This window comes from Hyaena hyaena, unplaced genomic scaffold (genome assembly GCF_003009895.1).
Source record: "Hyaena hyaena isolate Hyena2069 unplaced genomic scaffold, ASM300989v1 scaffold_1108, whole genome shotgun sequence".
NCBI classification, from domain to species: Eukaryota; Metazoa; Chordata; class Mammalia; order Carnivora; family Hyaenidae; genus Hyaena; species Hyaena hyaena.
This window is the reverse complement of record NW_024081742.1, coordinates 13403-26462: the sequence shown is the minus strand read 5'-3', so window position 1 is coordinate 26462 and position 13060 is coordinate 13403. Positions and strand designations below refer to the sequence as shown.

At 37.4% G+C, this 13060-nt stretch overlaps 1 protein-coding gene across 1 annotated transcript in view; it reads left to right on the top strand.

The window, feature by feature from the left end:
* The window catches only part of LOC120224118 (R-spondin-2), a gene marked incomplete at its 3' end in the record, with an annotated part of 77583 nt that extends 74028 nt beyond the window's left edge, over positions 1–3555 (top strand). The window contains exon 3 of the mRNA XM_039222347.1: positions 3367–3555. Within this exon, the coding sequence (XP_039078278.1) occupies positions 3367–3555 (189 nt within the window). The remainder of the gene's footprint in view (positions 1–3366) is intronic.
* Positions 3556–13060: the final 9505 nt, after the last annotated feature.

Here is a 13060-nt window from a genome sequence, read left to right as displayed (position 1 = left end):
GAGACTAAGTCATACCTCAGTGTTTGAAACTCCTTAAACCCTGCTCAGGACACCAATAACCATATCAGTAGAATCTCTTCAGAAGGCAGCTGTAGAAATTATAAATAGTATAGGCTTATTTTCATTCAGCTATGTGAAAATGCTTTATAAATCAGTATTATCAGAGTAAAGTGTAACTGAAATCCTATGATGAGTGTAAAAGCAGGAGAATCAACCCAACAACAGTCTGTAGGGTAAAATACAGGTGGATATAGGGTTGGGACACCATAACTGTCTTAGAAATAATAAGAGCCTGAGTTATGAGAGAATTAGTGGAAATAAGAATGGTGAAAATTGGCATGAAATATATAGGAAGAGACATTATCATAGAAGCCAGGGAGGAATAAAACTTTCTGAAATGACTCAGGCTACAGGAGTTGTGAGGATCAGAAATGGAGAATGAAGTCTTGGAATAAGGTTTAGAAAACTGGTTGTGGTCTTCAAAAAACTAGTGTTGGGGATAACTTAATGGGTGGTTGTGGGGGAATAGAGGGAGCAGAGAGAACTTGTGCTTCCAGAAAAATACAAAGGTCATGTTAGTTTTATTCAGTGCTATGAGAAGATCCTCACAACTTGACTGAAACTGAGCAAGTTATGATACATGTAAATCATGGTCAGTTATGAAAAATAAATATTATGTAACATATACAAAAATGTACATATGTCTAGAAAGCATTCTTCTAAAATATAATGAGGACTTGTATCTGAGGAAGTAATTTTTTATCCCTATCAATTCTTTTTTCCTCCACAGTTACAGATTTTGGAAAATATGGTATTAAGTAAGAAACTATTTGGAAAGCATCAATATGTTTGTAAGCAAGAGAATGTCCATAAAATAGACTCCATATTGCAGATAAAAGCAGTTGAACAGTTGATAGAACAAAGTCTTGAGATAGATAGAAAGAAGGAGATATTAATGGTCAATTCAAAGAGCAATTTTGGCCTTAATTCCTGGTTCTGATTGCCTTGGTTCTTCTTTGTTTGGCCTTTCAGAAGAAGAACAAAGCTCCTGTTTTGCGATCTTCCTGGAAGAGAAGCTGTAAGATCAAATGAGGGCTGCGGGAGCCCAGGAGAAGCAGGGAGAGCATCTTATGGAACTAAAACCTATATAGATCTGCTACAAGTAGCTGTAAATATATCAGATGTTGAATCATTATAAGTAAAGGAAAGGTGTGGTATACAGCTCACTTTGTTGTATAGCTGCTAGTCTGAATACTTAGGGGTTGATACTAATTTTATATGCAATAAAAATTATTTAGGGCAAAGAGGATGTGACCTCAAAGCTAAAAGTCTCAATAATTGCTGAGTTTTCTAATCCTTCTTTCTTTCTACTGTGGGTTAACTGGATAAAATGAAGTCAGTGTGACCTCATATATCTTGTTATATTAGGACTTTGCTTGGCATAGTGATAAGTAAAAGTTCCATGAGTTTTTCATATTTTAGAAATTATATTGGGATATCAGATTTTATCATATCTAAGTTTTATACTAGGGCTAGAAACAGTATTTTGTTTCTTTAAAATTACTCTTTTTATCATTAGATGTCATAAAGTTCGTAAGGTTCATACATCAATTTTCCAGATGCTATTTCAACATTTACTTAGTATTATCCCACCTCGTCCATCCAAAAGGATATTTCTGTTTAAAAATAAGCATAAATGTAAGTATTATTATATAGGTGAGAATCCAATATAATTTATAGAATCTTCAAGAGAGGGGTAATTATAAGTAAAAATTACATTATCCTGAAGTTAGTGTATGACCTTTGTGCCTATTTTTTTCTTCTTTAAAACCTTCAGATACAATTTACTTACAAATTAAGCACATTAGTTATAAGAATGCACAGCTGGATAGGTTTTATGAACATACATGTTGAGTAACCAATTTCCAGTCAAGTTTAGAACGTTTCCATCACTTCCTTTAGTGGGTTAAATAGTGTCCGTACCCTTAGTCCCTACCTCATACATGCCCACCTGGAGCCTCATAATGTGATCCTATTTGAAAATCGGGGCTTTGCAAATACATTTAAGTGTGGATATGAGATCATACTAGATTAAAGTGGGCCCTAAATCCAATGACCGTGTCTTTGTTAGAGACAGAAAGGACACACAGAGATACGTAGAGAAGAAGGCCATGTGCAGATGGAGTCAGATTGGAGATCTGCCACCAGCCTAGGAAAATCTGGGGCCCCCAGAAAAGGAGACCAGGATTCTTCCCTAAGGCCTTCAGAGGAAGCATGGCTCTATGGATACCTTGATTTTAGACTTTTAGCCTACAAAACTGAGGGAATGAATTCCTGGTGCTGAAGCCACCACATTGTGGAATTTGTTAAGGCAGGCTTAGGAAACAAATATACCTGCCAAAAATTCCAGTGTACCCCTTTCCAGTCAGTCTCAAACTCTCGAAGGCATTTAATGTTCTAATTTCTGTCACTGTAGATTAGCTTCATGTGTTCTTGACGTCAATACAAATAGAGTTATGTAGAGTATACTTTTTTTTTTTTTAATCTGGCTTCCTTTGTTCAACATAATTTATGAAGTTTCATTCCTGTTCATGTGTCAGTAGTTTCTTTTTACCATTAAAATACACCACAATTTATCCATTCTCCTAGTCACAGACATGTGGATTGTTACCTCCTACTCCTATTTTATACCTTTAGGACCTCTGTAGTTAGGTGTGAAATCTGTCTTTCTGAGACTGCTGACTCTTCCCCATAGAGGTTTGCTTGTACGTATGACTGGTTCATTTTGATGTGAAGGTTGTTCTCCGTGCAAGTTCCTGGTCTCAGGATTGTAGAAAACTTCTATAAGGTAGTTTGATATTTGTTTCTTGGTAGGTTTTCCTGGATTGATGGTTTTATGTTAGCCTCTTGATTTAGTAATTTGATACTAGACTGATGAACCTGTATCCCATACTTGGATATATTGCAGATTTGAGGGTTCTTGTTTCTCATGGGTTATATTTTCTCTCTACTGTGCTCACTCACTTGTTTCATGTGCAAACAACCATTTCAACTCCAGTCTACATAAGGAGACCCAAGTCTTCTATTTCTTGGCCTGGATTCAAGACCCTGACATGAGGTCTGCCTCTGTCGGTCTAACATCTTCATGGGCCATGATAGACCTTCAGCTCTGCCTCTGAGTTTCCTCTTTGTTTCTAAGTTTGGTTGCATATCAACCTTCCTTTTACAGGTTGAGGGTGGCTATTTTGTTTCACATTTCTATGTGATGAGTGTAGGACCAGAGACCCTGTCTCCTCAGCATGTTGCATGGACCTGAGATCTGATCATACTCATATTTGAACATGTGTTTTGTGTTTTCTTTTACAGCTAGTTATGTGTCAAATCCCATATGCAAGGGTTGTTTGTCTTGTTCAAAGGACAATGGGTGCAGCCGATGTCAACAGAAGTTGTTCTTCTTTCTGCGAAGAGAAGGCATGCGCCAGTATGGAGAGTGCCTGCATTCCTGTCCATCCGGCTACTATGGACACCGAGCCCCAGATATGAACAGATGTGCAAGTGAGCAGTTGCCTTTTGTCTACTATTTACTGTTGATGCAACTTCGGAGGGACCTAAGTTGAAAAATTTGACTAAAAACAAGTGTATTTTTAATATGCTACAGAAATAGTCTGAGCTTAAAGTTGAGTGGGGTAGGATAAGAACATTTTTATCTTTTGTCTAGAAGTACATTGCATACACACTTTTTATTTTTAGATTATTTAAGTATTTTTTGCATAACAAGCATCTCCAATACAAGCTTGTTAAGCAGATCTGTATGAGGCATGCTTAGCACAACAACAAAATCCCCAAGGAATTTAAATGTCCTTGTACTGGGAACATTGTCTCCACTTTACTACAGTGTCTATGGCTTCTTTTGCCTTTTAAAAAAAATCTGAGTTTGTAATCCCTTGTTTAGTCTAATCTATAATTTAATTCCTTTAGGGTTCTGTAAAGCACCATTTCTGATAAAAGATGTAACTAAAATATTTAGTTAATCTTAGGATATTCTGAGTTCCAAGTTTAACAGCAAGAAAAAGTATTAAGGAATGGCATTCTGTACATAGTTATGCAAGAATGATTTTTATCGGTTAATCCAAAAATCACTTATAAAATGATTCTCAACTTCTAAGTGAAGAGTAGAAATTGGAATTAAAAAAAAAATGAATGACCTGATAAAGGAACATCTCTGTCATTAAGGAGCTTAAATGTTAGGTCATAGAGAGGATAAGGAAAAAAACATGGAACGAAATGACACAATGACAAATGGGTGAAAATTTAATCTTAATTCAGTACACTAAGCTATATCAGGCAAGCAGTGTGTTACGGGAATAATTTAATTATCTCCCATTAATGTATACACGGCTATTAAATCAGCCAAGGTCTTTAGATAAAAGGAGAGTTTGAATTTGAATCATCCAAGGACAATATTATTTCGGAAGAAGGTAGAAGTAATGGTGGGAGGCAAAATAGAGTCTAGAAAGAAGGAACCACACGTGTAAAAATAATGTGCTTGGAGAATAGTAAGTGCCATCTGGGATGTAGCTGGTATTTTGGCAAAGCCATGTAATTGACATTGCTGAATGTTTAGTATCCTCAGTCCCTGCCCATGAAATGTTCTTTGTGCCTGCAAGTCACTGTGACAAGTAAAAATGTACCTAAGACCTTTTGAACACCTCCTAGAGGATCAGCACTATCACTGGATGAGAACCATTGAGTCGTATGAGCTTAGTAGGAGGTGCAATTGGAACTGAGAATGGAAAGGGAGGGAGGTTGGAGTGCAACTGATCAAGGGCTTGAATGCCATGCCGAGGAGTCTGGATACTACCTGAAGGTTTCAAGCAGGAGAGGATTGAAGAGGTTGCTTTGTTCAGGATAATTTTAGCAGCAGTGGGGGCAACGAATTGGAGAAGGACAGAAAGTAGAGGAAGGCTACTCTAACAATTGCAGATGAAAAATCGTGTTCTGACAAAAGGTGTGTGGGAAATGAATTCCAGAGCTTTTAAAAAATAGAATCAAGGAGACATAGTAACTAATTTCAGAGTGAAAAGAGAGAATCAGATTTGGTCCTAGGGTTTCTATGTGAATAGTTTTCCATTAGCAGAGAGAGAAATACATAGGCCCAGTGAAAATTTGTATCTGCTTCTATTTCATGGAATTGTTTGGATTAGTAATTATAGAGACAGAATTCACAATCTGTATTAACAGACTGGCTAGTTTTTGCAAATACGTACCTTGTCCTTAATTTTTTTGATTTGGGGACCATCTAGTGATTTGTCTGCCGTAGTTATTTTTAACTTTCATGAAAGGATGAGTCTACCATGAAATGGAGTCCTGTTCAGATTGCATTAGACCACCTGGTAGGAGGGGGCAGGATTTGCATCCCTGAATAGCTGGTGCATTTTTTATTCCGTACTATCAGTGCACAAGGAAGATGAGGTAAGAGTGTAGATGGCTCCAGGCAATTATTCCGAGTTCTAGGCCTAGCACTGTGCAGTCTGTGTGTGTACAGTACACTGACCGTGTAATGTGTTCCTCAACCCTAGGACATTGGTGAGTCAGAGGGGCTGCTGTTAACAACTATGCAGGGACACGGGTATGGATAGCCACCTCAGCAATACTTTATAACGTATTGACAGATATATCTTCCTTCCTTCTTTGCCTTCCAGGCAAGGGTTAACAAGCACACTTTGGCTAAGTTTATCCCTTTTCTCAGGAGAGCAGTGATTGTAAATCAGCCTTAGAAAGAGAATTAACATGTGAGAATCGGTCTGCTGTGGTTTTACTTATTCTAAGTGAATGGAATTCATGTTGCAGTTAACTGACCCAGAGCAAATCATTACTTCTCTGGTACAAGTGGGAAGGGCTTATGAACAAGATTCCTGTGAATCAAAGTGAAAGTGGAATTTTTTTTTTTTAGCATATGACTTTGGGTTGCTATGGTTCTTTCATACTAACTATTTGATTTTCCCCCCATACTCTGTATACATCCCATTGTTGTTTGTATCGTATTCAGAGGATGAGACACAGTTAAATTGGAAAAGCTGTTACAGACTTAGAATTTGAAACCACACCCAATTTTTATTTTCTTAAGAGATTATTGCTCTGCAGTAGAGAAGAATTATACTTCAAGCAACAATAGCTTTAAAAACAATTTTAATGTTTATTTGCTTTAGAGACAGAGAAGGGGGTGAAGAGAGGGGAAGAGAGCGAGCGAGAGTGAGCGCAAGCAGAGGAGGAGGCAGAGAGAGAGGGAGACACAGGATCTGAAGCAGGATCCAGGCTCTGAGCTGTCAGCACAGAGCCCATGTGGGGCTCAAACCCACAAACCACAAGGTCATGCTCTGAGCCAAAGTTGGATTTTGACTGAGCCACCCAGACACCCCAACAGTAGCTTTAAAAAAAAATTTTTTTTTTCTTTAGAGAGCAAGAGAATGAGCAGGGGAGAAGGGCAGAGGAGAAGAGAGAGAGAGAATTCCAAGCAGGCTCCATGCTTAGCACTGAGCCAGATATGGGGCTCAATTTCATGGCCCTGACAAGATCATGACCTGAGCCAAAATCAAGAGTCGGACACTCAACTGACTGAGCCACCCAAGTTCCCCAAGCAACAGTAGCTTTATAAAAATTCCTAGCAATTAAACTTGTTTGTCTGTTTTCTAATCCCTAAAATCTAATCACTAGATTTTAATTTCAAAGCAGTATCTTTCTTCAGAAGGAAGACTTGCTCTTTGAAATGTTGGCTAGGGTTGGCCTCTTGGTATCTGCATTATGGAGATTATAAAGTCAGACATGCTTTTAAAAACCAATTCAGTAACCATTTGAAGCATACAATGAAAAATATATACACTCAAGGACACTAAAAGCTCCTATTGGCTCTGATGGTGTTAGGTGATATTTCTCTTATTTTTTTCTCATTTATTGAAAAACTTATTTACAGGAAAAAGCTTTCTTCCTTAGATGGTTATAAATATTCTTTGTAGAAAGCTCAGAAAGCACATAGGCCTAAAAAACAACCTGGCAAAAGTAAAAATTAAAAAAAAAAAAAAAACACCCAAAGATAACAAAAGTTAACATTTTGGCTTCTACCCTCAACTTTTTGATTCTATGCATATTTGTCTTTGTCCCTTTACAAATGTATCCGTTTTCTGTTTTGTAACTTGTTTTCATGGATTATGAACATTTTGATAATGTCATTAAATATGGCTGCATATATCCTGAGTGGATATATCCTAATATATTTAATTACCCACTAAGAATTTGCTTTTAGTTTTTCACTAATATAAGCAGTCATATGAAGAGCATTCTCATATAGTCGCTCATATACAGACTTTAGTTTTATACACTTGTCTGATTTTTATAAGACAGACTTTTAAACATAAAAATATGTTTCCAGCTTTATTGAGATAAGATTAACATGTAACAATATTACATAAAGACTTTTGATATATGTTGTCCAATGGCCTTCTAGAAAAGTTGCACCAGTTCACATCTTAACTAATAGCAGACATTTTTCCTTGCATCTAACAATGAGTGCCATTGACAAAAAGTACAAAACATATATTCTTTTGGTTTAATATGCCTTTCCTTGATAAGGTAAATTTCATTTGTTTTTCACTTGAATATTGGCATTATATGGCATTTACCAGAGTCTCTGGCTTTTTCTCTTCTATTTGCACAACTGTCTTGTTCTTAGTGATTAAAAAAAAAATAAACAACTTTAAATGAACTATCACGAGAATTTTATATTCAAGATTATAAATGGAGAGTTCAGTGAATAATCACAAAATGGGCAGCATATGCAACTGTGATACAAGTCAAGAGGAATGTTAGCACCCCAAGAATGCTTGTGACATCTCTTACCAATCACTCCCCTCTCTTCTCGCACAACAAAACTACCATCTTGGGTTGTAACCAAAATACATATAAAAGATTATTCATGATCTTTTATAAAGACCTATAAATTGGAAACAACCCAAATGTCCAAACAACAGAACATTGGGAAAACGTATAGCATATTAAAAAAGGAAATAAATAAAAGTAGAAATGAATGAACTACCTCAACATGCAGCAACATAGATAAATCTCACAATGTAATGTTCAATGAAAGGAGTCATAAAACAGTAATAAAAACATTTACATACATTGTGGAAATAGTTAAAACTAACTTGTGCTACTAGAAGTCAGGATTGTGGTTCTTTTATGCATTTATAGAACACTTCCTACATGCTGGATTTTGTACCAGTTCCCTATAGATACAGTGATGAGTCATCATTAGTTTCTGCCCTTGAGTTGCTTATGGTATAGTGTAGTGGGTCTCTACTATGGGTAATTTCTCCCCTTAGGGAATATGTGATGGTGATTGCAGATATTTTTGGTTATTACAGTTGAAGGGGTGCTAGTGGATAGATATAGATATTGCACAACATTATACAATGCACAGCCCCTTGCAACAAAGAACTGTGTGGCCCAAAATGTCAGTAGCTTTGAGGCTGAGAAAGCCTTTTCTGGTGGGGCAGACAGACAAGTAATCTATTAGTTCAGTGTGCCGTGTGATGAAGTGTGCCAATGTGCTTCTGTTTGCTCCCAATTATTATGTTAAATATATATTTTCTTATTTTATTTTTCAGAAAAACATGCAGAGTAGGTCATGGTATTTTTATTTTATGGATGAAGTGTCCTAAACTGAGTGTGATACACTTTCTAAAGGTTGGGTGGATTTTAGCAATGGGGCAGATGACTCTTATAAAGACCATGAGCATTTTCAGAATTGTTAGGATTAAACATTCTAGGTAAGAAAAAAAAGAAAAAAGTACATGTGAAGGTGTGGAGACACATAGGAAGTCATCCATTGTTAAGTAAAATGTAGGTGGTTGAGTCCAGTTCCATTGCATAACCAGATATGATGCTAGTCGAGGTGGTGGGGACTGAGTTTTACAGACTCTATGCTAAAGTTAGGTTGAAATAGCTTCCAGAAGCCATAAGTAGTCAATGAAGAAATTCAAGTAAGGAAATGATAAGGTCAGGAAATATTTTTCTTTTGACAGCATGAAATATGAGTTAAAGGGAAGTCAGCAATGAAGGTGGCAAGAGCAATAACCTTAAACATTTAAAAAATTTTAAAATCTGTCTAAAATGTTGTTTCCTTCCCAGTGTTTCCTTTCTCCCTGCTTTATCCCACCCTCCTCTCCTCATCCTTTCTCTCTCCCCATCCCTCCCTTCTTTCCTCAGCACTATGGGTAGCTAACATACTTGTTATGCTTATCTGTTTTATTCACTTCTCCCTCTAGAATGTAAGCTCCCAAGAGGGAAAGGATTTAGGCCTATTTGGCTTGAATATAGGCTTATGATGTGCAGAACCATGTCGACACGTAGTGGGGCTAAACAAATACTTGTTGAATGGATAAATGAAGGTAGACATAGTGGAAATGGGAATGGAGAGAGATATTGAGGAATAATCAACAGGACTTGAAAATGAATTGGATGTTGACTAACGGTGAAGGGAGAAACTGAGATTACTCTTATGATTTTGGCTTGAAAGTTGGGCAGAGAATTTATCAAGTTGTGGAATATAGGAGAAGGAGCTGATGTGCTGGCAAGAAAGGCCATTAGGTGGAGAATGGGTGTTTGGGGCATGTGGAGCTCCAGGTGATAGGAGATGTTCTGGGAAAGGCACCCAAAGGACAGTTAGATGTAAGCATTCAAAGCTCTCAAGGGAGCTCAAAACTCCGTCTTTGGCAGAAAGAAGAAGATATCAACTGAGAGGGAGGAGGAGAGTACTGAGGATTCAAAGCCTGAAGAATGTTGACCTTTAACAGCAGGCAAAGGACAGCCTGTGGAGGAATCACCAAGAAAATAGAAAATCAGAGGCTAATGTCCCAGAAGAAAGAAGTAGGAAGGTTTGAGATATAGTAAGTGGTCAGTGTCAAAGTTGTTCTATTATACAGTAGAACTGTTGACCTTTATGGGAGTGGTTTCATTGTTACTGTTGGGGCACTGTTCTCCTTGCTCTGGTTTGAGGGAGCACATGGAGTCTTAGACAAGCAGACATGGTGATTGTAGATCGTCCTCTTCTTTCCCTTCACTGCTACACTGGTTGAAAAGTATCTAATGATAGCAAGAAGGCTCTTGAATTAGGAGATTGTGTGTGTGGGGGGGGGGGGAGGGGGGTATGGAAGGAGACTTGAATGGGAAAGAGTTAGATGAGATGGAGAAAGGGGAATAATTGAGGAAACAAGATTACTAAGGAGACAAAAGAACATAAGGTCCAAGACCTCAGTGGGAAAACTAGCCTTGGACGAGATGCTTGTTTAATCAGAAATCTATAAAGTATCTATGTCCTATCAGTCAAGCATTTGTTGTATTCATTTACTAGGAAGGGGATCAGAAATATGCCGAAGTGGCAGGAAAAGGACTTTTTATGTATAAGAAAAAAAGTATACATTTGTTGCTGGAGGCAGTGTATTTTCAACATTGTAGTAAAAAAATTGCAGAAATGAGATCTGTATCCAGAGAATTTGCTACTTTTGCTTTTAGCTCTGTCTTCTATATTTGATGGTTCTGGGCCTTGTTTTTGACACTTTGTAAAATGTTTTAGGCTAAGAGAATGTTAGTGTTATATTTTTGAAATGACATAGGCTTAAAAATGAGTAATTTTGAGTATGTAAGAAAATTTGTAATGAAATGTAACTATCCCTTAATTTGTGAAATCCAAGACCAGTGTTGAGGGATTTTTAAAGAATTACTGCATGCCAAATTTGAGTGCTTTCAAAAACTTCTGCCATACTTGAATCATGAAATTTAATGATGCATTTGGGAAAAGGGCAGGGCATCTGGGTGGCTCAATTAAGTGTCCAACTTCAGAGCAGGTCATGATCTCTTGATTCATGAGTTCGAGCCCTGAGTCAGGCTCTGTGCTGACAGCTCACAGCTTGCAGCCTGCTTTGAATTCTGTGCCTCCTTCTCTCTGTCCCACCCCTGCTTATGCTCTGTCTCTCAAAAATGAGTAAACATTAACATTTTTTTAAAAGAAAAAATGTCTAGGTATTTAAAAAGGACACAAGTGTTTAAAATGGCTTTAATGAAATCTGAATAACTCTGAACTATAAATGAGAGGGATGCATATACTGACTCTGAAAACCATAAAGTCTGTATGATATGTGTTTAAAGATATGTAAATATGCAGATCTCTGAAAAATATGGGATTATATGAGAAGTAAAATACAATTAAAATTTAAGAATATCTTTATTTAGGAGATGCCTATGGATGGACTAAGGACCCAATTGGGTTGCTTGTGAAATTCATATAGAATTAGACAGTGGGATTCTGTAATTACTATTACCCAAAGTGTTGCAAAAAGCACAATAGACAAATAGGGTAAATTACAGAATCATAAAAGAGATCAGAGAAGGGACACGTTAGCAGTGAGAACAGTCACTGAAAGACTATTGAAACTGTGGAACTTGGCTTTATTTTCTCCTGCCTTCATCATCTAGCCTAGGTGGCTAGGTAATGAAGAGCTAGGGGGCATTTTGTGTTTAACACCTGTTAAAACACTGATCGCTAGCCCCCATACCCTGGGATCTGAAATGGTGTCTAAGAATTTATATTGTCAACAAGTACCCAGGTGGTGCCAACTTGGCCAGGTCAGAAACTAGCCTTTGACAATTGTTACGATGTAATAATGCTGTTGTCTCCATCCATCACTGATGATGGAATAGGACACTTTGTATTTAAAAGGCTGTAAAAGACCAGTTTTAGTACCTCCTATGCATACGAGGATATTTTGAGGACACGTGTGCCCTTCCCCACATCAGCCATTAATCATCAATATCCTAATCAGTAATAATGTATCTGTTTGTGGACTCTACTAAGATGATCACAATGAAATAGAATACACTGGCTTTCTGCCAGGCTTCTAATGCTCCTGAATCCTCCCTCCTCTGGCTCTTGTCTTTGCCTCGCCCAGTTTTTCATGACTTGCTCTTCCTTCTGAGGTTTCCATTATTTGATATTTCTGGCACATTTAGTGTCTAATTAATAATTATGTCTGATATCTTAGAATCTAATTTATTCTATTTTGGTTTTGTTGATAAAGTGTACTGCAAATGATTCTGATTGAAATATAGCTTCCACATGAATTGAAGCTTTTTTTAAAAAAAAGTTTATTTTTGAGAGAGGGAGAAAGAGGAGGAGAGAATCCCAAGCAGACACCACACTATAAGCATGGAGCCCAATGTGGGGCTCAAACTCATGAATTCTGAGATCATGACTTGAGCTAAAAATCAAGAGCCTATTGCTTAACTGACTGAGCCACCCTGGTGCCCCATGAATCAAAGCATTGTAAACAATTATTTGGGTCCATATTTTAAAAGGAAGAAGCAAGGGAGGGTTTATGGGTGGGAGAAAAGGGACCATGGTGACTACTCAGACCAAGAGGACCCTTCTGATGGCTCTGTCCACAGCTGGCTCCTGGGCTAGCTGTCAGTCAAGTGTCCTAACTTATTCTTTGATGATAGGTGAATTTCTTATTCTGAGTCCCAGTGTCCTCATCTGTAAAAACTAGGGGAGGCTAGGAGGTCATTGCTCTAATACTCTGTGATTCTATAACTGCCTCCAGAAGTTACTGCTTTTTGCTCTTCTAGATAGCCTCTCTCCTCAAATTCCTGGTGGGAATGGCTATTCTAATACTCCCTCAACAACCCTGTGATCTAGGTAAATGTTTACATTTTACTATTGAAGCTAAAAGAGGTTCAGACCCCTACCCAAGGACACACTTATGAAGAAGAGCTAAGAATGAGATCTAGGATTCTCTGATTCTAATGCCTATGTTTCCTTTTCTTTTTAAGCCAGTTTTACTGAGATATATAATTGACAAATAGCACCATGTATGTCTAAGGTGTACAGCAAAATTTTATGTATTTTGTGAAATGATTGCCACAATAACATCCATCATCTCATGTAAATACAAAAATTAGAGTAAAAGAAATGGGCTGTGATTAAATTTCTTTCCTAACACCTTTCAAATAT